Consider the following 24,713-nt stretch of genomic DNA (forward strand, 5'->3'; position numbering starts at 1 on the left):
CAGGACGAGACCCCGCAAGAGCAGAAGTCCAATGAGGATACAGAGACGAGAACACGGTTGGACTACTTTCCTCCCCACATCTCACCTCCCTAGGATTGGCGAGTCCTTGTGTGATATCACTAAAGGGGCGATCCAGAGGAGCTGGATCAGTGCAGAAGGACCAGATGCCAGGGCCGGGTCCCACCCTGGGAGAGGAGGACAAGATGGGGTACAGGATGCAGAGATAAGCAAAGAGGGAGCTAGCAGGGGATCAGCAGCTCCTGACCAGATGCGGGGGAGAGGAGAGGGGATGGAAGAAGCTTCTATCTCGTGGTTTTCTTCGTAGGCAAGCTGAGGGCCGGGGACTTCGCCAGCGTGTCCTTGAACTCGCCCACGCTGCCCTTGTTGATCCTCCCGTCTCCCCGGGGGACACAGGAACCCCCACCTGTGACGCAGCCCCCGAAGACACCGCCCGCCGACCCGGGCCGGTAGCCGTAGGCGCTGGCACTGCTGAGGCCGAAGCCGCCGGCGCTTGTGGCCGTGGAGCTGCTGATCACGGCTGTAGGAGTGGGAGAGAGAAATGGGGTTTAGGGGTGGGTTCAGAGCGGGACACCTGCCTCTCTCCCCACGGCTCTGAGCCCCATCCCTCCAGCCCCCCAGGTCTTTAGAAAACTCACGAACTGCGCTAGGGAGGGCTGGTCTACAATGGAATTTTCAGATCGCTTCCGGAGTTGCAGAGGATGAAAACAAAAGACTCAGTATCTCTTCCTCACCTCTAAAGTGTCTGGCCCTGTGGTTCTGAGCCAGGGCGGGGCTTCCACCACTTCAATCGATCAATCAATTGTATTTCCTGAACTGTTCTAAGCGCTTGGGAGAGTGCAATATTTTACGGAGTTGGGAGACACGTTCCCTGCCCAGGAGTTTACGGTCTAGAGGGAGTGACAGACATTACTTCAACCGCCTCCCCTTGACACACACTTAACTCTGACACTGTGTGTGATTTAGGGGGGAAACATCAGGGCCAAATTCCACAGGTTGGAGGTCTGAGAGGTCGGAGAACCTCATCCTAACGCTACCGGAGGTCAGGGAGAGACACCCGTTCACTAATAAAATAAGGAACACGCTCCATTAACTCACAGATGCTCACGGAATTCGAGTATTCCCCAGACATCCTAGGGGGGAGAGAGAGAGAGCAATACAAATCATTAAGTCGTTCTTTAAAGCATCACACTGGGGTTGGACAACCCTCTTATTTTCCCAAATGGTTTTCTCATCGGTGATCTCATCCAAACAATTAATCAGTGGTATTTATTGAGCTCTTACGGTGTTCTAAGCGCGTGGGAGAGTACAATATAACAGAGTTGGTAGACATGTACCCTGCCCACAAGGAGTTTATAGCCTAAAGAGGGAGTTATATACTAGATTATGGATATGGACCTAAGTATTGTGGGGCTGAGGGTGGGGAGAATAAAGGTACAAATCCAAGTGCAAGGGTGACCCAGAAGGGAGGGGAAGTAGCGAATTCTCACCCCTTCCCTGTGGAGGAAGAAATTAGGATTCCTGTTTTACAGGAGGTGAGGAGCGGAAACTGAAGCCCAGAGCTTTCTGAAGTGACTTGCTTAAAGGCGGAGGTGGTGGATCCGGGACTCGAACCCAGATCTTCTGCCTCCCAGCTCTGGGCCCTTTCTACCAGGCTTTACAGCTCCCCATAGGAACACACCTCAAAGAGCAGAAGCTCACGAGAGCCCAGCCCCAACACAGTCCAACCAATCCCCTGGCTCTAAACTGTCCAACACACTCCCACCCTCTCAGCTCCTCTTTCCCCAGCTTCCCCAGTTCAGTCACCTAGGAAAGGAGCAGCTTGGTCTAGTGACACAGGACTAGGAGTCAGAGAACCTGTTCTAATCCTGACCATGCCATTGGCCAGCTGTGTGACTTTGGGTGAGCCACTAAACTAAGCTGTACCTCAGTTTCCTCACCTGTTTAATGGGGAGTATGCCTGTTCTCCCCTCCTTCCCACTCCCCCATTCCTTAAACTCTAAGTCCCGGTGGGAAAGAGACCATGTCCGACAGGATTGATTTTGCATCTCCCCCAACGCTTAGTACAGAGGTTGTCACGTAGCCCGCGCATAAGGAATATCATAGTGATCATTATTACACTCTCATGCCCCAACTTGATGGATGCCCACCTGCACTCCTCGCCCTCCAGCAGTTTTCGGTAGGTGGCGATCTCAATGTCCAGCGCCAGTTTGACATTCATCAGCTCCTGATAATCGCGCAACAGCCGGGCCAGCTCTTCCTTGGCGCTATGCAGGGCGCCCTCCAACTCGTCCATCTTGGCCCGGGCATCCTTCAGGGCGCAGTCTCCACGCTGCTCCGCATCAGCGATAGCTGTCTCCAGGTTGGCACACTAATGAACCAAGTGTTTTCAATGCTCAATTTCGCGGTGTCTTATTAACTGCAATGTAGATTATCCGTGTACCAGGGAAGGGACAGACACCGGGGGCATAACCCCTTCCCATTTTAGGGCTGTTGTGCTGGTTTGGAGGACACAGACAGGGTTCACTTCCATCGGCCCCCAACCATTCAGGATTCCCCCTCCCTCCCTCTCCCCCACCTGCTTCTTGGCATTCTCGATCTCCGAGCGGATCCGCTGGATGAGCCGGCTCAGCTCCGAGATCTCGTTCTTAGTGTGTTTCAAGTCGTCTCCATGTCGGCCGGCCGCCAGCTGCAGCTCCTGAAACTGGTCCCCGAAAAATATAGTGAGCAGAGGGATACAGACAGACAGACACAAAGAGACACCTCGACCCCTTGAGACATCACAACTGGCTCAACCCCTCTGCCCCGTTGTCCTATCTCTTGCCGGTGGCACCAGAAAGTTCCGAGAAACCGAGTGGAATCTTCTTCTTCTTCTTCTTCTTCTTCTTCTTCCTCTTCTTCTTCTTCTTTATAATAACAATAATAATGTCTGTTTATTATTGTATTGTGCTCTCCCAAGCGCTTAGTATAGTGCTGTGCACACAGAAAGCACTCAATAAATTCGCTTGAATGACTAATAATAAGTGCTATGTTCCAAGCAATGTACTAAACGCTGTGATTGATACGAGATAATCCGTTTGAACATAGTTTCTGGTTCACATGTGGCTCGGATTCTAAGTGGGAGAGAGTAGAACATTTTTTACCCATTTTAAAGATGATGATGATGATGACGTTGTGGGCCCAGGGTCATACAACTAGCAAGCAGCAGAGTTGGGATTAGAACCCAGGTCCTCTGACAGTCTTTTAGACTGTGAGCCCACTGTTGGGTAGGGACTGTCTCTATATGTTGCCAATTTGTACTTCCCAAGCGCTTAGTACAGTGCTCTGCACATAGTAAGCGCTCAATAAATACGATTGATTGATTGATTGATTGACTCTCAAACCCGTGCTTTTTCCACTAGGCCAAGCTGCTTCTCAGATCTAGATTTTAATCCTGACTGCCACTTTCCTGTTGTATAACCTTGGACAACTCACGTAATTTAGCTGGACCTCAGTTTCCTCATCTGTAAAACAATGATACAATATGTGTTCTCCCTTATTCCTTAGATTGTGAGCCTCATGAGGTACAGTGACTGTGTTCGACCGGATTAGCTTGTATCTACCCCAGCTCTTAGTACAGTGTTTGGTGCATGGTAAGGGCCTAACAAATACTTCAATTATTATTCTTATTGGGCGGATTCGGGGGCTGGCATGTGGAGGAAGAAAAAGAACAGGGTCATAGGGAGATATTAACAGAGACAGGAAGAAGCCCAGTGAGCTAAGGCGATTAAAGGACGGATGTCTTAAATCCTGCGAGGGTTAGGGCCGCTGGTGTGAATGAATTTGGGAAGGGGAGAGCACAAAGACAGAAAGATAAGGGCTGTGAAGCCTCCATCACGAAGGTGGAGATGCAGAAAGACTCCATCCTAGTGGCAGGGGTTGGGCCCCGTAGACCTCTCGCAGTCTCTCTGCTAATAATAATAATAATGGTATTTGTTAAGGGCTTATTATGTGCCAGGCACTGTACTAAACGCTGGGGTGGATACAGGCAAATCGGTTTGGACACAGTCCCTGCCCCACATAGTATTCACAGTCTTAATTACAGACGAGGGAAATGAGGCAGAGAGAAGTGATTTGCCTAAGGCCACGCAGCAGACAAATGGCAGAACAGGGATTAGACCTTCTGCCTTCCAGGCCCGTGTTCTATAATAATAATAATGGCATTTATTAAGCGCTTACTGTGTGCAAAGCACTGTTCTAAGCTCTGGGGAGGTTAAAAGGTGATCAGGTTGTCCCACGGGGGGCCCCCCATTTTACAGGTGAGAGAACTGAAGCACAGAGAAGTTAAGTGACTTGCCCAAAGTCACATAGCTGACAAGTTCTATCCACTATGCCATGCTGCTTCCCAACGCTGCTCTGTTCCAACTCCCAGACGGGTCCAGCTTCTCTTCCTCGGTCTCCCCATTGCCTCTCCGGGTAGGGACCGCCCTTTCCCCTCCCTGTCCTCACACCTCCAGCTGGCCTTCAGAGAGGAGGCGGGAGATAAGGTCTGCTCGGTGCTTTGATCCGGCGCGATAGCCCCACGGGGGGTTATTAGGGCGGGGCCGAGCCCCGGGAGGCTGAAAGCCCCTGTAATCGGAGCCGTCAGCCTCCCCACCCGCCGCCCATTAGCAGAGTTAAAATCTGGTGACTCACATTCCCTCCTCCCCATACCCGGGCTCGGGAGAGGAGATCCGGGGGAAAGTCTCACCCACCCTGGTCCGGCCTGGTCCGGTGGAGGGTCGGTGGGTGGGAGATAGAAAGAATAAGCGGAGGAGAAGGGGGTCTCCTCTCTGGACCCACCTTGGTCTGGTACAGGGCCTCGGCCTCGGCTTTGCTCTTGTGCGCAATATCTTCGTACTGCACGCGCACTTCATCGATGATGCTGTCCAGGTCCAGGTCGCGGTTGTTGTCCATGGACAAGATGACCGACGTATCGCTGATGTGGGATTGGATCTGGGCGATCTCCTGGTGGGGATGGGGATGGGAGGGAGAGAAGCGACGGGCGGTGAGGGTTGCTACCTCCCTCTAAATCTGCCCTGAGAGTTCCCGAAGACACAGCCATATTCTGGTCACCCATGAGGTGAAGGGATAGGTGGTGGACAAGGCAGCAGAATAATAAATCCTTGAATCTACAGCACGCCAAAGTAGTTTCTCCTCCATCCCCTCGTTTTATCCTTGTCTAATCCCTGTTGAGGTAGCAAGAAGCAGGGATTTTTCTAACCCTACTTTGCAGAGGAAGAAACTGAGGTCCAGGAAAGGAAAATTACTTTCCCAAGGTCACATAGCAGTCCGAGGACAGAACTGGGAGTAGATCCCCACCCTTTGGCCCTTCCATTAGACCATACTGCCTTAGAGGGTTTGACGGACCGACGAGGTGTGGACTGGGATTCAGGACAGACTTACAGAAAACTACGCCTGGCACTGGGTGATGGAGGGGGAGGAGGGCAGAGGATGAAAGAGACCACTTTTTGTAGGGTTTTTTCAAAATGTTGTTAATACCGATGCGATGCTGTGATGGACAGAGCGTATGACAAGAGCCACTTGTCTACTGTGTAACCTTGGGCAAGTCACTTAACCTCTCTGAACTTGTTACCTCATCTGCAAAATGAGAATTGAGACTGTGAGTTCCATATGGGACATAAATTCTGTCCAACGTGATTAGCAGCGCTTAAGTGCAGTGCCTGGCACATAATAAGTGCTTAACTAATACCATTAAATAATTTTAAAAGAGCGTTATAGATGAAAGATACGATAATGCACTGATTTGGGAGCTCTTGGGTAGGTGACGGGGGAATTTTGAGGCTTCTCACCCCTTCGTACAGGCACTTAAGGAACTTGATCTCGCCGTCCAACGAATCCACCTTGGCCTGTAGCTCCACTTTGTTGGTATAGGCGGCGTCCACGTCCTGGAGAGAAACGGGAAGTTGCCAACTTGGTCCGGACTGATTGGATTCAGCCCTCAATCCAACCCAGGCACTGACCCTCCTAGTCTTTTTTCATCCAAAAGATGGAGCGAGGAGAGCTACTTTGAGACTAGCAATCAGGTCCTGAGTGCGTTTTGGGGGTGCGAAAACCTGACACCCCTGCCCCCTAGCAGCCACACTTCCCCTCTACCCCGGGAAGATGGCTCTCAGGGGGAGTCCGCGCCCGTCCCCCATCCCCCGACGGACCTTTGGCCCACCCTCTCACCTTCTTGAGCACCACGAATTCGTTCTCCGCGGCGGTGCGTTTATTGATCTCCTCCTCGTACCTGCGGGGAGATGAGGGATGGAGTGAGGCTGGTTGGGCCTCCAGAGAGGAGGATACATCTTTGGTGTAAGGCAGGCCGGGTCTGCGGTGTTCTCCGAATTGTTGGGAAGACTTGCAGAGAACCACCAACCCACTGCGGTGTTTCCCAGCCCAAGGAGGGAATCTTAAGCCACTCATGGGAATAACTGGCTAATTCCCCCAAGGCAGTCTACAAGGTGTTTAATAGTGCCCCAGAAAATGTTAGCCTGGGGACCCCAGGCTGAGAGCAGGTCCCAACTACGTAGTCGCGAACAGCTGTTAGTTGGGATTATGATACTTACTAAAAGTGTATTATGTGCCAAGCACTGCTCTAAACACCGAGGTAGATACACGTTTTTCAGGATGGACATAGTCCCTGACCACCACGGGGCTCGCACTCTTATCCCCATTTTGCAGATGAAGTAACTGAGGCACAGAGAAGTGAAGTGACTTGCCCAAGGTCACACAAGCTGAGACGTGGCTGCCCCACCCATCCCTCCTTGATGGCTAAGCCATGGGGAAGAGGATGGGGGAGGGCACTCCACGCTGGAGGTAAGGGATGGCGAAAGTTCCCTCCCACCTCTTCTTGAAGTCCTCCACCAGATCCCGCATGCTGCGGAGCTCCGAGTCCAGCCGCACGCGGTCCCCGTTCAGACCCTCCAGCTGCCGGCGCAGGTTGCTGATGTAGCCCTCGAAGGTGGGCTCCAGGTTGTTCTTGCAGTTACTCAGATCGAGCTGCTGTAGTAAGTCCCACTTGGTCTCCAGCACCTGGTTCTGCTGCTCCAGGAACCGCACCTGGAACCGACGGGGTGGATACGGCTCAGCGGTTGGTGGGGGAAGGGGGGGAGCGAGGCCTGAACTTGATTGTAATCCCTTCTGACTTTCCTAAACGAAGACAAGGGAGTGGTCTCTCTCTTTATTTCACTCCCTTGGGTCTGTTGGATGGGAGCATCCATTTGCAGTCATACGCAGTCAAGTCCCGATTTCCACATTAATGGAAAGAGAGGACGACAGATAAAACAAGACAACGGATCGTTTAAAATGCAGGACACAGTCTGATTCATCCATGTTTAGAGGATGAATCTGATTACCTGACTATATGATTCATAGTGGTCCTTAAGGGTTAACGTTGGGGGAACGAGGCTCACAACTGGGGAAACTCTTAAGAACCTAACTAATCCCAGATAATCCTCAGAGTGGATTATCCTCAAGTGGATGAACAGGAGTTGTCTGTGAAGCAAAACTCACTTCCAAAAGGATTTTTTATCTGATCAATTAAATCAGGCTCATCTGGAATAAACCCATGAGAAACGTTCTCAGAAATCACTGTCGCCGATTTATTCGGCGATATTTGTGCATCCCTCGAGCTGGGCAGGTCCGTTCGTGACTGAGTGGTTTCTTAGCAATCCTGGGACATTGCGGACAGAGCTGGAAGCTATGACACATAACGGAAGCCTGAACGGTGTCTCAGTGACAGTTTAAAACTTGTCTCAATAGGTTAAACAGCGAATGTAGTGGTGGATTCAGGTTAGACACCGGCATAGGGTAGCTACCAGCAGCCTCCAACGGGACCAAAGTGCAAGGATGAGGATTTTAAATGCAATGCCAAGTGGGGGCCTGGGAGTCAGAAGGACCTGGGTTCTAATCCTGGCTCTGCCATTTACCTGCTGAGTGACCTTGGGCAAGTCGCTTAATTTCCCTGTGACTCCGTTACCTCATCTGTAAAATGGGGATTATGACTGTGAACCCCATGTGGGTTATGGACGATGTGCAACCTGAGTAACTTGTATCTACCCTAGCGCTTAGTACAGACATAGTAAGCGCTTAACAAATACCATTAAAGAATGCATGAGGGTTCTAGGCTCTAGGGTAGACATCCAGAATAATTTCCTGACCATCTTATTGTGCAGTTGAGCAGGAGGTTGAAAAAAACTAAGATATCGTCCTCCCCAGGACCCCCTCCGGATGGGATTGTTTAGGGGATCGACTTGCCCAGAGATACAAGGATGACCGATTTTTCATCCGAGGTCCCTTCCATTCAAAATTCCTAAAATCCATGTTGGAAAATTTCCGCAAATTTTTCCTTCCCCGCCCCTCCCCCAAGAGGTTGTGTTGGAAAGTCAGTCAGCAGCACAAACCTAGGACCTTCAACACTTATGGGGGTGGGTGTTCTGTACTTCCCTCTTCAGCATTGTCCGGGCCCACAAACCCTCTCCATCGCTTCTGAGCAGCCAAGGAGAAATGGGCAGGCAGGGGAGAAGGTGAGGAGGAGGGACAACGGGCCATTATTGGTGAACTAATATAATAATAATATAATAATGATAGCATTTATTAAGCGCTTACTATGTGCAAAGCACTGTTCTAAGCGCTGGGGAGGTTACAAGGTGATCAGGTTGTCCCACGGGGGGCTCACAGTCTTCATCCCCATTTTCCAGATGAGGTCACTGAGGCCCAGAGAAGTTAAGTGACTTGCCCAAAGTCACGCAGCTGACAAGTGGCAGAGCCGGGATTTGAACCCATGACCTCCGACTCCAAACCCCATGCTCTTTCCACTGAGCCACGTTTCTGCCTCCTAGACCTACAGGATATATCACTCCTAGACCTACAGGATATGTTCCCACTTCCCCCCACACCACCAAGGTTTTCTCAAGGTAAAAAGACGCCAAGAAAAAAGTTCGTTAACATAGCTCCTTTGAGAGCCCGGTAGCAACGGACCTCCGTGATCCAGAAACCACCACCAGTGGCTCCCCCGCAAACCTGCGGGGAGTTCCTCCTGAAGTCTACCCTGCATCCCTCCGGCTGCGCCGAGCCGGGCGCGGACCCACCTTGTCGATGAAGGAGGCGAACTTGTTATTGAGGACCTTGATCTGCTCGCGCTCCTGAGTCCGCACCTTCTGGATCTCGGGGTCGACCTTGACGTCCAGCGGCTGCAGGAGGCTCTGGTTGACGGTCACCGGGTGGATGCCGCCGGGGGGGCAGGAGGACGGGCAGGCGGGCCCCAGCGCCACGCTGCCGAACATGCTGCCCGCGAAGCCGCTGGCCCGGCCCCGGCCCGGCCAGTAGCCCCCAGTCCCCGCGCCGAACCCGTAGCCCGAGCTGCGGGCGCCGCCGCCGGCCACGTTGACCGAGATGCTGCGGGTCCCGCCCAGGCTGTACAGGCTCCGGCTGCCGAAGCCGCCCACGACCCCCGCCGCCCCCGCAGCCTTGGGCCCTGCCCGGTACGAGCCCGAGCTGGCGCCCCTTCCTCCGGGCAGCACGGCCGAGCAGCCGCTGAAACCCCCCTTGCCGGGCACCCCGGACTTATAGGTAAATTGGCGGCTCATGGAGACGGCGGGAGAGTCACGCAGAGAGGAAGTGCAGAAGTGCGGGAGAGAGCGGTCCAGTGGGGAGCATCCTGACGTCTCCCTCGCTTATATCGGTCGGGCGAGGGGCGCGGGACGGTGCGGGGGAGGAGGGGGGGGGTCTGCCCCTTAATTCGAGGGTTTGGTTCTCCCTCCGTAGCCAGCCATCCCGCTATTAAGTGCCGAAACTTGCAAGCCGGCGACGCCTCGCCCGGATAATTTCCCGGTTATCTCACGCGCCCGCTGGGCCGGCGAAATTGCGGGTAGGTCGAGCTATCTGTAAAGGGATCTCTGAAGTTTCTCGCTGTCTCATCGGATTTTTCGGGATTGGGGTGGGGGGAGGGGGAGGGGGGGTCACGTTCCTCCAATCTCCCCATCCCACGCTATTTCCCTGCCAGCCCTCTTTCATGAGGTTGAAGAACCATATTTCTGGGCTCTGTTTCCCAGAGAGGGCGAGGAGAACCTCTCACGGTGAGGCTACCCCGATGTCAGGACGCCAGATCATCATAATTATAGCAATTGTTGTATTTATTAAGTGCTTACTAGGTGCCAAGCGCTGGGAGAGATACAAGATGGTCAGATCTGACACAGCCCTGTCCCAAACGGGGCTCACAGCCTGAAGGGGATAGAGAACAGGTATTAAATCCCCCTTTTACATATCATCATCATCATCAATGAATTTATTGAGCACAGGGCACTGAACTAAGGACTTTTTTAATGGTATTTGCTACGCGCTTACTTTAATGATGATGATGATGGTATTTGTTAAGCGCTTGGAAAGTACAATTCGGCCACAAATGGAGACAATCCCTACCCAGCAACGGGTTTACAGTCTAGAAGGGGGGAGACAGACAACATAACAAAACAAAATAAAACAAGTAAACAGGCATCAGTAGTATCAATATAAATAAATAGAATTATCGATATGTTGCACTCTCCCAAGCGCTTCTCACAGTGTTCTGCACTCAGTAGGCCTTCAATGAACACGGTTGATTGAATGATTCAGGCCTTTCCTTCCTTGGGGCTGTTATGGTTCAACACTGGGGCCCGAGGCTCATAACATAGAGGGTTTTGTAGTTCTCACCAACTGGTTATCCCCCTCAGGACAGACCATAATTACATATACCATAATTCCATATATAATTATAATAATAATAATTTTGGTATTTGTTAAGCACTTACTATGTGCCAAGCACTGTTCTAAGGCCTGGGTAGATACAAGATATCTGATTTGTTTATTATAACCGTAATTTATTTATTTATATTAATGTCAGTCTATATCCATAATTCATTCATTTTTAATTTTATTATTGTCTGTCTTCCCCTCTAGATCGTAAATTCGTTGCGGGCAGGGAACACGTCCACGAACTCTATTGTATTGAACTCTCCCAAGCCGTTAGCATACTGTTCTCCCACAGTAAGCACTCAATAAATACGATTGATTGATTGGTTGGTTGATCAGTAAGCTCTCAATAACGGTTGATCGATCGACCATGAGGGAAAGCAGTAAGTCAGCAGCGAGAGAGATTCGAGTTTACACCCAATGGAGGGTAGTGTGAGGGTATCACAACCTGGAGACTGGCATCTCTTGCCCTGGTGGCCTCTAAAATTCGGATGGACTGGCTTTGGTCTCATCCTTTGTGGAAGCAGGGGGATGGATTGGATGATCGTTGTTTACTGAGCTCTGTGCCATGTTTGGTGATGTTGAACGGGCTTGCGTAAACCTCCGAGTCCGTCGCGATTTGGGGGAACCAGCTTCAAGACACAATCTCCTCCCCCATGACCCCGGGAGTATCTTGACTCTGCTCCCTGTGCTTCCTCCTTGGTTATTAGTGAGGTCATCTCTGACCTCACCAGGGGCGGGGGCTTCCAGGAATTAGTGACATCAATTGTAGCATCTGTAGCATTGGAGCCCCTCAGCCCCCTCTGACAGAGAAGTAATTCACTTGGAGTAGTGAATAGAGCACAGACCTAGGAGTCAGAAGGACCTGGGTTCTAATCCCTACTCTGCCACTTGTCTGCTGTGTGACCTTGGACAATTCACCCAATTTCTATGGCCTCAGTTACCTCCTCTGTAAAATGGGGATTAAGAGTGTGAGCCCCATGTGGGGCAGGAACTGTGTCTAATCCGATTGATTTATATCTACACTAGCTCTTAGAACAGTGCTTGGCACATAGTATGCGCTTAACAAGCACCATTACTATTATTATTATTATTATTATTATTATTATTATAACAGCTCAACCTGAAGGCTTGTGGGGCATTTCGGGTTGTGGGGAAGGTAGAAACAGGAAGACAACTGTGTGAAGAGAGGCAGCATGGCCTAGTGGAAAGAGCATGGACCCGGAAGTCGGAGGACCTGGGTTCTAATCCCGGATCCTCCACTTGTCTGCTGGGTGATTTTGGACAAGTGATTTAACTTCCCTTTGCCTCAATTACCTCGATTTGGGATTATGGGGATTAAGACTGTGAGCCCCAGTGGGACATAGACTGTGGCCAACCTGATTAGTCTGTGTCTACCCTAGCGCTTGGTACAAGTCCTGGAATATAGTAAGGGCTTACGTTACCGTTTTTAAAAATTACCAGTTACCATTTTAAAAATACTATTTTAAAAAGGGACAGAGCTGTAGAACGCGCATGAGACCTTCGAATGAATGCAGTCTGCTGAGCCAGCCTTCTAGTCCTTCTTAACCACTGCTACGTGCATGGAGCCGAAAAAGATCTGAGGTCAGAGTGGACCCCAGGCTAATAAAGGAGGGGCCCGAAATGAGTCCCCGGGTGTGGGCTAGGCTTGAGGAAGGTGAAGGGCGTGGAGAGAGTCTCCCGCCACGCTCCGGGCCGGTTGGAACAGCTCTAGGAAAGAGTAACGTTTTTACTACTGATCTGCACTCTCCCATTCTCCAGAAGGCTCGAGTCCGACCGATCCCTTCGCCTCTGTTGGCTTTCCCTTTCCCCACCTGAAGCCCACTCGCCGACTTTTCCAGACTCGATGTCAATGCGGGTCGGAGGGAGACCCTCGGGGCCACCTGCCGCAGGTGTCTCTCGTGTCTCTGGCCCTCCAAATCGGACGACAGCGAGCAAATCACTGGCGGCGACGTCCCAACAGGAGCCGGGGCGGCAGTGAGTATTGAGTTTGGGGAGGCAGCAGGTGGTGTTTCCGCGAGCCGCTATTGGTTGCGAGGTGGGTGCGAGAGAGATCCCTGCCCCTGGAGTCCCTCCCGTCAGAAAATTAATGTGGGGAAAATTCGCTTTAGCCTCGTGATCCCGGGCTTCTGGGAGTCCCAGATTTTGGTAGAACGAGTGATGTGCGTGGCCTAGTGGAAAGAGCACGGGCCTGGAAGTCAGAGGATGTGGGTTCTAATCCCGGCTCCACCACATGTCTGCTGTGTGACCTTGTGCAAGTCACTTCACTTCTCTATGTCTTAGTTAAATCACCTGCAAAATGGGGATTAAGATTGTGAGCCCCATGTGGGACTCACTTATCTCGTACCTACCCAAGTGCTTAAAACAGTGCTTGCAATATAATAATAATAATAATAATAATAATAATAATGGCATTTGTTAAGTGCTTACTATGTACAAGGCACTGTTCTAAGCGCTGGAGAGGATACAAGGTGATCAGGTTGTCCCACGTGGGGCTCACAGTCTTAATCCCCATGGTACAGATGAGGTAACTGAGGCACAGAGAAGTTAAGTGACTTGCCCAAAGTCACACATCTGACAAGCGGCAGAGCTGGGATTAGAACCCGTGACCTCTGACTCCCAAGCCCGTGCTTTTTCCACTGAGCCTGAATTAATGGATTAACAAATACCATAATATTATTATTATGTGGTTTTAAGAGAGGTATCCCCGCGTCCTCTCTGGGCCCGCCCCCAGGTCCCAGACTGAGATCAATTCTCTGGATGAACAACTCATCTGGAGAAACTGAGGGTTGAGAGTTCTAATCCCGCCTACTCCACCAATCTGCTGCGTGTCGCTGAGCACATCCTTTGCCCTCTCTGAACGTCGGGTGGAGCTGCGCTACCTTTCTATAACGCCCCAGCCTGCCTCCCCATCGCCCATCCCAGCGTCTCGGTTAAACGCACTCCAGCTCACAGCGTGAGTTTTCCTTGAAGTTTATTGGAAAAGCGACAGAAAGCAGAAGGTTATGAACGGCAGGTGCGAGCAGAAGTGCAGAGGTCTTTATCTCCATGAAGAACCCGCCTCTTTGTCCAGGTGGCACACTCACCCCTGAACGAGCTAAAGCCGGACTCTCACGGCCGGGTACCCGAGGGGTTGGAGAAGTGGGTGGGTGAGGGAGAGGGCGGTGGTCCTGACTCCCACCCCTAACCAAGTCTACAGCTTTAATCCCCTTCTTCTGGGCTGTGTGGGGAATCTCCTGAGCGAAGGAGTCGGGTTAAGTTTCGAGGAATCGCTAGCCGTTTAGACGTATAAACCAGGAGGGTGGTTAATCGTTCTGGCGGTGTAGACACGGACTCAAAACACTTCTGTCCTGTAGGTGTTCGGGGAGGTTGCGGGGGCGAGGGGTAGGGCAGAAAATCTACGGATGGAAGGCAGAAAGCAGGAGGCCCCCAGAGATCCCAAAAAGAAAGATTTCGAGAAGGAGGGATTGGTGGCTCTCTCGGTGGGGGGGGGGGGTCCCTCGGGAGGCCGGGAGGGAGGGGGCACCTCCCCCTCTCTATTTCTCTCTCTCTCTCTCTCCCTTCTATCGGCTTACTATTACACCAGAGAAGCGGGGCTATCCCGGGTTCCCACTTCCGAGCTTCTCCTCAGGTTTCTTTCTGAGCTGGATCCTCGGCCGCCAGAGACGGAAACGGAGTCGGATCCAGAAACAGAGCTGGAGACAGTGTTTCGTGACGTGGAGCTGTTCCTCTTGGAGACCAAAAGCCCTCCGGGAACATAGGGGCCGCCTCTCCCTCCCGAGCCCAGCGAGCTTTGAGACAGGCCCTGGGACGAAGAGACGCTCTTGACCACGGCTGCAAAGACCAAAGGGGGAAATCAGGGCCTGAGACTCCCCCAAACGCCCCCTCCTCCCTTTTCCTGCCTACTCCCATCCGCCTCCAGTTTTCCCTCCACCCAGCGTGGCTCAGTGGAAAGAGCCCGAGCTTGGGAGTCAGAGGTCATGGGTTCAAATCCCAGCTCCGCCAATTGTCAGCTGTGTGACTTTGGGCAAGTCACTTAACTTCTCTGTGCCTCAGTTACCTCATCTGGAAAATGGGAATTAAAACTGTGATCCCCCTGTGGGACAACCTGATCACCTTGTAACCACCACAGTGCTTAGAACAGTGCCTTGCACATAGTAAGCGCTTAATAAATGCCATCCATTATTATTATAATTATACTCCTGAACACTCCTTGTGGAAAGGGAATGTTTTGGCCAACTCTATTGAAATTTCCCAAGTGCTTAGTACAGTGCTCTGCACACATTAAGCGCTCAAAAAATACCAACGATTGATTGACATACTCACAGTAGCTCACATTACTGGAGAAATCTCCGGACAGCCTGTTAAGAGGTGACAAATTTCAACGAGGGTCAAAGAAAGTACATACAACACCCAGCTTTCCAACCCTAGCATCCAGGCTCCACCCTCCCCGCCCCCTCAACCATCCCGAACTAACACGACTACATCCCGGACGGTATCTTCAAAGTTTAATTTTTAAATTCCCCAGAGAAATCAGGCTGGATTTCGGATTCATTTCCTTTCAAAGATATGGAGTTCCGTCTCATCAGCCCGCAAAAGGGCGTCCCATCCCATCAGGAAGTTCCATCTCATCAGCCTACAAGAGGGCATTCCCTCCATTCATTCATTCAATCGCATTTATTGAGCGCTTACTGTGTGCAGAGCGCTTGGGAGAGTACAGTATAACACTAAACAGACACATTCCCTGCCCTTAACGAGTTTACAGTCTAGAGGAGCTCTCATCAGCCCGCAAGAGGGCATTCCATCTCATCAGCACCCAAGTGGTTGATCTGAAAAGCTGAAGCTCAAAGGGATTGGAAACGTTTAGGCCGCCCCACCTGCACTCCTCGCCCTCCAGCAGAGTGCGGTAGGTGGCGATCTCCACATCCAGGGACAATTTGACGCTCAACAGCTGCTGATAATCCCGCAGCAGTTGCGTCAGGTCCTTGCGGGAGACCTGCAGGGTCTCCTCCAGCTGTACCAGCTTGGCCTGGGCATCCTTGACGGTGCTTTCACCCCGCTGCTCCGCCGCCAGGATGGCTTCCTGAACGCTGGCACTCTGAGAAAATAGAGAATCCGCATCGTTCACTGCTCCCCGAAATGTGGAAGAGGAAAATTCTCCCCCGACCAGCAGGGAGAGAGTAGCGCCCTAGAAGGGGACCAGTTTGGAACCCCGGATTCTTCACCCGCTCCACTCAAACCCGTGCCTTCTTCTGTTTAGACTCCCGTGTCGATCTGATTATCTTGCATCTACCCCAGCACTCTGGCTACATGGCTTAACAAATACCACAATTATTCTTATTATTTTCTGGCTAACCTGCATCCCTCTTCCCACTCACGGCTTTCCAACATCCAAACCCTGCCCCCCCCCCCTTCCTGGAATGTCCTCCCTGCAGCACGGTGTAGTGAATAGAACACGGGCCTGGGGGTCAGAAGGTCATGGGTTCTAATCCCGGCTCTGCCACGTGTCTGCTGCGTGACCTTGGGCAAGTCATTTTACTTCTCTAGATCTCAGTTACCTCCTGTAAAATGGAGATGGAGACTGTGAGCCCCATGTGGGACAAGGATTATGTGCAACCAGATTTGCTCGTATCAACCCCAACGTTTAGTACAGTGCTTGGCACATAGTAAGCGCTTAACAAATATCACAATTATTATTAATCAATCAATCAATCAATCGTATTCATTGAGTGCTTACTATGTGCAGAGCACTGTACTAAGCGCTTGGGAAGTACAAATTGGCATCACATAGAGACAGTCCCTACCCAACAGTGGGCTCACAGTCTAGAAGGGTGAGACAGAGAACAGAACCAAACATACCAACAAAATAAAATAAGTAGGATAGAAATGTACAAGTAAAATAAATAAATAAATAAATCAATAAATAGAGTAATAAATATGTACAACCATATATACATATATACAGGTGCTGTGGGGAAGGGAAGGAGGTAAGACGGGGGGATGGAGAGGGGGACGAGGGGGAGAGGAAAGAAGGGGCTCAGTCTGGGAAGGCCTCCTGGAGGAGGTGAGCTCTCATCAGGGCCTTGAAGGGAGGAAGAGAGCTATCTTGGCGGATGGGCAGAGGGAGGGCATTCCAGGCCCGGGGGATGACGTGGGCCGGGGGTCGATGGCGGGACAGGCGAGAGCGAGGTACAGTGAGGAGATTAGTGGTGGAGGAGCGGAGGGTGCGGGCTGGGCAGTAGAAGGAGAGAAGGGAGGTGAGGTAGGAGGGGGCGAGGTGATGGACAGCCTTGAAGCCCAGGGTGAGGAGTTTCTGCCTGATGCGCAGATTGATCGGTAGCCATTGGAGGTTTTTGAGGAGGGGAGTAATATGTCCAGAGCGTTTCTGGACAAAGATAATCCGGGCAGCAGCATGAAGTATGGATTGAAGTGGAGAGAGACACGAGGATGGGAGATCAGAGAGAAGGCTAGTGCAGTAGTCCAGACGGGATAGGATGAGAGCTTGAATTAGCAGGGTAGCGGTTTGGATGGAGAGGAAAGGGCGGATCTTGGCAATGTTGCGGAGCTGAGACCGGCAGGTTTTGGTGACGGCTTGGATGTGAGGGGTGAATGAGAGAGCGGAGTTGAGGATGACACCAAGGTTGCGGGCTTGTGAGACGGGAAGGATGGTAGTGCCGTCAACAGAGATGGGAAAGTCAGGGAAAGGACAAGGTTTGGGAGGGAAGACAAGGAGCTCAGTCTTCGACATGTTGAGCTTTAGGTGGCGGGCGGACATCCAGATGGAGATGTCCTGAAGGCAGGAGGAGATGCGAGCCTGGAGGGAGGGGGAGAGAGCAGGGGCAGAGATGTAGATCTGGGTGTCATCAGCGTAGAGATGATAGTTGAAGCCGTGGGAGCGAATGAGGTCACCAAGGGAGTGAGTGTAGATTGAGAACAGAAGGGGACCAAGCACTGAACCTTGGGGAACCCCCACAGTAAGAGGATGGGAGGGGGAGGAGGAGCCTGCAAAAGAGACTGAGAAAGAACGACCGGAGAGATAAGAGGAGAACCAGGAGAGGACGGAGTCTGTGAAGCCAAGGTCAGATAACGTGTTGAGGAGAAGGGGGTGGTCCACAGTGTCAAAGGCAGCTGAGAGGTCGAGGAGGATTAGGACAGAGTAGGAGCCGTTGGATTTGGCAAGAAGGAGGTCATTGGTGACTTTTGAGAGGGCAGTTTCCGTGGAATGAAGGGGACGGAAGCCAGACTGGAGGGGGTCGAGGAGAGAGTTGTTGTTGAGGATTATTATTCTTCACCAAACCACTTTAAGCCTCCCTTCCTTCAAACGCTACTGCAAATCCACCTCCTTCAAAAAGTCACGCAGATTCCTCCAAGCTCACAGGGTCTAAGAATGGATGTGAACTGTACAAGGGCTAACGTGGGCTCCCCCTCTAGACTATAATCTGGTTGTGGACAGGGAATGTATTTGTTTATGTATCTGTACGTTTAGTACAGTGTTGGACACAGATTAAGCTCTGAGTAAATACGATTCACCGACTGATTGACTGGCTAGGGTGCCCTCACTCCTTGTTCTTATGTTTTCCCAAGTGATTCGTACGGTGCTACCAACTCCGTTATATTGTACTCCCCCAAGCTGTCAGTACAGTGCTCAGCACACAGTAAACCCTCAATAAATACCATCGGTTGTTTGATGATTGCCCTGAACCCAGGGCGTTCCCAGTTACGACCGTCCGTACTCCTGCTGCTAGAATAATAATAATAATAATAATAATAATAATAATAATAATAATAGCATTTGTTAAGCGCTTACTTCGTGCAAAGCACTGTTCTAAGCGCTGGGGGGATACAAGGTGATCAGGTTGTCCCACGTGGGGCTCACAGTCTTAATCCCCATTTTACAGATAAGGTAACTGAGGCTCAGAGAAGTTGTGACTTGCCCAAAGTCACACAGAAGAGAGGCTAGAAGAGAACTAGAAGAGAGACTGCGGACTCACCTGCTTCTTCACGCGCTCGGTCTCGGCTTGGAGCCTCTGAATCGTCCGGTTCAGCTCGCTGATCTCGGTCTTGACGACTCTCAGATCGTCCGCTTGCTTTCCTACGCTTACTTGGAGCTCCTGGTACTGGAGACAGGAAGCGGTAGAGAGAAGGGGAGGGAGCTGAATTCAGAGCCGATTTCCCTCCCCCCCGACCTCCGCCACTGCTCTTCTGCAGCTCTGGTCTTCCACCAGAACCCCCCACCTCCCTCACCACGACTCCTGATCCCCCAGGCTATTCCCCAGAAACCCTCATTACTTCCTCCCCCCGCCATCATGCCCACTCCTCTTCTCCAAACCACGTTTCTCTTTGCTTCCAAACACTACTGCAAACCCCGCCCTCCAGGACGCTTTCCCAGATATTGACCCCCACCTGTACCGATGACAACCATTTCCTCCACCTGCCCTTGCGCTGCTGGCTGGCCTCAGCCTTCCGGGTGGGCTTGTTGCCTAGAGCCTGGTGCTGTTAAGGCACGTAGCCTGTCTAGGCAATAGAAGTGCGGCTTAGTGGAAAGAACCCGGGTTTGGGAGTCAGAATACGTGGGTTCTAATCCCATCTCTGCCACATTTCCGCCCTGTGACCTCAGAAGAGTCACTTAACTTCTCTGGGCCTTAGTTACCACATCTGTAAAATGGAGATTATGACTGTGAGCCCCACGAGGGAAATGAATCGTGTCCAACCTGATTAGCTTTTATCTACCCAGTGCTTACTGTAGTGCCTGGCACTTTGTAAGGATTTAACAAACACATTTTTTTTTTTTTAAAAAAAAGCAGTATTCATGAAGTCACCGGGGCCATTCTGGAACTCAGGACTTCCTCCGGAGTCGGCCCCCCAAATCCAGAGGAAGCAACTGAGGTATCGCCCCTGGCCCCGCTCCAGCTTTGCAAATACTTACTGGCTCACAGATACTTACCAGCCTGCCAAAGTTCTCTAGCAGCCTAGAAAGTGGGCGGGCTGTAGTGAGGCTCACCTTGCACTGATACAGGGCCTCGGCCTCGGCCTTGCTGCGCTGAGCGATCTCCTCATACTGGGCTTTGACCTCTTGAAGGATACTGTCCAAGTCCAGGCTGCGGTTGTTGTCCATGGACAGGACCACGTTGGTGTCGCTGACGCTCTGTTGTACCTGGGACAGCTCCTGCACAGAGCCGTCCTGCTCAGCCTCCAGCCGAGCAGTCCATCGACCCCTTCCGTTCCCCTCTCCGCCCCTCCACCCCTACGCTCCCCTAGGACCACCCTAAATCAGATCAGAAATTCAGCAACAATAATAGATTACGGGGATATTATCTTCAGAAATTGAACCTCTACTTCTCGAGGGAAAACAATTCTGTGAGCTTGTTGTGGACAGGGATTGTCACTCTTTATTGCTGTATCGTACTTTCCCAAGTGCTTAGTAAGTGCTCTGCCACAGCAAGAGCTTAATAAATGACTGAGTGAATGAAAGCCGGTATCCCAACCCTGTTTTTCACTAGGAAGCTCATCGAATTCCAAAAGTTTTCTGTTAACACTGGCAGCTGGATGAATGAACTCTCAGTTTTTCGCGGTGATGAGGCCAGGTAGAGCACCCATCACTGAAATCCCCGGATAATCCAAATATCCACAGCTTCAACATACTCCCATACCAAACCGTTTTTCCAGGATTTCTCGGAGGGATCCCTAGGTCTCCTCTTTAGAGAGACTTTGCTGTTCCCCCAAAGGAGAGGACGTGGGGGAGTGGGAAAGGGAAGAAGGGGCCGAGGGGGCGGGGGAATAAAGAGAGGAACAAGAAAGGGGAGGGGGGAGAGCAAGGGCTCTACGAGGGAGGATAAAGAGAAGAGAGAGGGAGATGGGGCAAGCGGAGAAAGCAAGGAAGGTAGGGAAAGGAAAGGAAGTTGAGAAGGAAGGGAAAGGATGTGGGAGAAAGATGGAAAGTGGAGAAAGAAGAGGATGAAGAAAGAGTGGGGGAAGAGACGGGGTAAAAGAGAGGGAGGAGGATGAGGACGGATGGAGAGGGACAGAGAAGAAGGCGGAAGAAGAGAGAGGGGGACAAAGAAGAGAGGGAGGAGAAGAGGGAAAGGGGCAGAGGAGCTGGAGGAGGGAGGAGGAGAAGGAAAAGAACCTCACCTCTTCGAAGAGGACCTTAAGAAATTCAATCTCCTGCTGCAGACTCTCTACTTTGGTGTTAAAATCAATCTTGACCGTGAAAGCTGCGTCCACATCCTGGAAGGAAACAGACCCCGGTTGGGGGTTGGGGAAGGGGCCTTGTTCTCATGGGTGTGTCCCTGGAGCCTGGGGATATGGACGTATGACAGCTCGTGTTTCTCTGGCTCCTTTCCACTGATGGAGGCTAGCAATGGTGGGTAATGCAAAGCAAAAGATAAGACACAAAAAGGGAAGCCGCTTGGTGACTTTGGGCAAATCATTTCACTTCTCTAGGCCCCAGCTACCTCATCTCTAAAATGGGGATTAAGACTGTGAATCCCCTTTGAAACAGGACTGTATCTAACCTGAACCGTTTGTATCTACCCCAGTGCTTAGTACAGTGCCTGGCACATAGTAAGCACTTAACAAATACCATAAAAAGAGTAGCCCCTGTTCCAGTTGGGGCAGGGAGCTTCGAGCGATGGATTCAGGACAGAATCTTCGTTTAGAGGGCAGGCAGTGCAAGAAGAGAGAAGATCAGAGAGAAAGCACATTGAAACTCTCTAAAAGCTTCTGCGATGCATAATCCAGAAAGTGGAAAATTAGCAAGTGGATAAAAGAGAGGACTGTATTCTTACTGTCTGTACCCAGTTTACAGATGGAGAGAAGTGGGGACCTGAAGAATGGGTAGAAAAGGAAATGAAGGATCTGGTGGGCACCCCTTTGGACGCCCCGATTCTCTCACCTTCTTGAGCAGCACAAAGTCGTTCTCGGCATTTGTCCGGCTGTTGATCTCATCCTCGAACCTGGGGGTGGGGCGGCAAGGAAGCTCAGTGTGAAGTAGGGCTCCCCAGCCCCCCCGACTCTGAACTCCCTACGGTTCTGAAAAACCGTTCGGTCCCCATCTCCCACTCCCCATCCACCTCGGCATCAAACAGGAACTCATTATCATCGATTTGCATCAATCAACGGTATTTATTGAGCGCTTACTATGTGCAGAACACCACACTAAACGCTTGGGAGAGTTCAATACAACAGAGTTAGTAGACACTTTCCCTGTCCACAGTGAGTATTAAACACTCAATTAACTCTCCCCCTCCTACTTAACCTCGCCGGAGTTTTGTTCCTGTAATAATAATGATGGCATTGATTAAGCGCTTACTATGTTCAATGCACTGTTCTAAGCCCTAGGGAGGTTACAGGGTGATCAGGTTGTCCCACGGTGGGGGCTCACAGTCTTCATCCCCATTTTACAGATGAGGGAACTGAGGCAAAGAGAAGTGAAGTGACTTGCCCAAAGTCACACAGCTGACAATTGGCGGAGCAGGGATTTGAACCCATGACCTCTGACTCCACAGCCCATTCTCTTTCCACTGAGCCACACTGCTTTAAAGTTCACCTGGTACGATAAAACAGCCATTTTCCACTAGAACAGAGTGTCGTGAGGGGGCACATCTGATTCCCGCCCCTCCTTACAACCTGCTCCCTCCCTCACTTCTTTTTATACTCCTCTATGCGATCCTGGGTGGTCCGGAGCTCCGAATCCTGCTGGATCCTCTGGCCTTCGAGACCATCCACCTGCCGTTGGAGCGAACTGATGTAGGCCTCGAAGAGGGCGCTCAGATCGCTGGTCTGCGTCGTCGTGTTCACCTGCTGCAGCAGGTCCCACTTTGTCTCCAACACCTTGTTCTGCTGCTCCAGGAACCTCACCTGCGGGACGACGGACAAACACGCGGGATTCCGGACCCAGCCCACCCCGAGAGCTTCTCTGGGAGAGTCCTAGGGAGGAGACTGTGAGCCCGTTGTTGGGTAGGGACCGTCTCTATATGTTGCCGACTCGTAATAATAATAATAATAATGATGGCATTTGTTAAGCACTACCTCCTTCCCCTCTCCGCAGCACCTGTATATATATCTTGTATCCTCCCCAGCGCTTAGAACAGTGCTTTGCACATTCATTCATTCAATCGTATTTATTGAGCGCTTAGTGTGTAGAGAGTCCTGTACTAAGCGCTTGGGAAGTACAAGCTGGCAACATATAGAGACGATCCCTACCCAACAACGGGCTCACAGTCTAGAAGACAAAACAAAACATATGGACAGGTGTCAAGTCGTCAGAATAAATAGAATTAAAGCTAAACGCACATCATTAACAAAATGAATAGAGTAGTAAACATGTACAAGTAAAATAGAGTAATATATATATATATATATATATATATACATATAAAGTCAACCAATGGTACTGAATGAACGCTTACTGTATGCAGAGCACTATACTAAGCACTTGGGAGAGGTCAACATTACAAAGTCAACCAATGGTACTTAGTGAACGCTTACTGTGTGCAGAGCACTGTACTAAGCGCTTGAAAGAGGACACTATAACAATAAACAGGCACATTCCCTGCCCGCTACGAGCATTCTGACTCTGGCTAGCAGGTTCCACTCGGCAGAAGTCCACTAGTCCTGAACTCTACATCCCGCTGCCCCTAGGGAGTTTAGGGGGTCTCCAGTAAATGCCACCGCCGCCTACCTTATCGATGAAGGAGGCGAACTTGTTGTTGAGGTCTTTGATCTGCTCGCGCTCCTGCTTCTTCACGTTCCCGATTTCAGGGTCGACCTTCACATCCAGTGGCTGCAGGAGGCTCTGGTTAACGGTCACCTCCTGGATGCCTCCGGGGGGGCAGGAGGGGCCGAAGCCTCCTGGCCCCCTCCCGGCCCCGAGAAGCACTCCGGCCGAGAGGCCAGACCCCCCCAGGCCCCCGCCCAGGAATCCGACGTTCTGGGCGCCCCAGCCGCCGGCCACGCTGGTGGAGATGCTCTTCGTCCCGCCCAAGCTGACCAGACTTTTGCTGGTGAAGGTGCCGGCGCCGCAGGACCGTCTGGAGCCTCCCGGTCTGCAGACTGAGAACGAACTGCTGGAGGTCCATAGGCTTCCTCCGGTCAGGACGGCCGAGCGGCTGGTGAAGCCTCCGTTCCTGGACTTCCAGCCCAACTGAAGGCTCATGGTGACGACGGGTGAGAGACGGCTCGTGGAGCGGTGATGAACGGTGGAAAGGGCCGAGATTCACCTCGTCTGAAGGAAAGAGGCCAGCCGGGTCCTTATAAGCTCCAGGGGAGCTGGCGGGGAGCCAGGGCCGAGGAGCAGAGGGCGAGGCAATGTGTCAGAATGTGACAGCGGGAAGGGGGTGTCCCACCAGGGTTGCTGCGCTGGCAGGTTACAGATGGGTTATCTGAACCCTATCTTCCGCCCCGGGGGTTATCCTTGGGGTGGGATTCGGCTCCCAAAATGTCCCGGCCTGCCACGGAGCCGCGCTGGGCATTTTTTTGTTTTAAATCAACCGGATTTCATCACTTCTTCTGACATACAAGGGAGAGAGGGGTCGGAGGATAGAGTGGGGATAGAGAATGACGTGTGTGTAGCAGAATCAGGGAGACAGAAAGGCGGGCAGGGTGACAGAGAAAGAGGAAAAAGCACGGAAAGAGAAACAGAGACAGGTAGGCGGGTATAGAGAGGAGGACAGGGAGACAGAGTGACAGAAGCGGGGAGAGAGAGACAGAGACAGGGAGACTATACAGAGCGGCGGAGAAGGAGACAGAGAGACAAAATCAGGGAAAGAGAAATGGGGACAGGTACAGAGAGGTAGACAGGAAAACAGAAAGAGGCAGAAGCAGGGAAAGAGATAAATAGCGAAAGACAGAGAGAGGCAGAGACAAAAGCATAGACAGGTAATAATAATTATGGTATTTGTTAAGCTCTTACTATGAACCAA

At 51.5% G+C, this 24,713-nt stretch overlaps 2 protein-coding genes across 2 annotated transcripts; both read right to left on the reverse strand.

The window, feature by feature from the left end:
* Nucleotides 1-302: 302 nt before the first annotated feature.
* Nucleotides 303-9,629, reverse strand: LOC119932981 (keratin, type II cytoskeletal 73-like). Its single transcript, XM_038752124.1, has 9 exons — nt 9,132-9,629; nt 6,887-7,101; nt 6,229-6,289; nt 5,850-5,945; nt 4,840-5,004; nt 2,597-2,722; nt 2,169-2,389; nt 1,117-1,151; nt 303-538 (listed from the first exon to the last, which is right to left on the reverse strand). The coding sequence occupies exons 1-9, from the start codon at nt 9,627-9,629 to the stop codon at nt 303-305; spliced, it is 1,653 nt and encodes a 550-aa protein (XP_038608052.1).
* Nucleotides 9,630-14,368: 4,739 nt separating this feature from the next.
* On the reverse strand, nt 14,369-23,947 carry LOC119932982 (keratin, type II cytoskeletal 2 epidermal-like). Its single transcript, XM_038752125.1, has 9 exons — nt 23,474-23,947; nt 22,436-22,650; nt 21,686-21,746; nt 20,923-21,018; nt 19,793-19,957; nt 18,783-18,908; nt 15,669-15,889; nt 15,118-15,152; nt 14,369-14,625 (listed from the first exon to the last, which is right to left on the reverse strand). The coding sequence occupies exons 1-9, from the start codon at nt 23,945-23,947 to the stop codon at nt 14,369-14,371; spliced, it is 1,650 nt and encodes a 549-aa protein (XP_038608053.1).
* Between the last annotated feature and the right edge of the window lie 766 nt (nt 23,948-24,713).

Source organism: Tachyglossus aculeatus, chromosome 10, assembly GCF_015852505.1.
Source record: "Tachyglossus aculeatus isolate mTacAcu1 chromosome 10, mTacAcu1.pri, whole genome shotgun sequence".
NCBI lineage: Eukaryota > Metazoa > Chordata > Mammalia > Monotremata > Tachyglossidae > Tachyglossus > Tachyglossus aculeatus.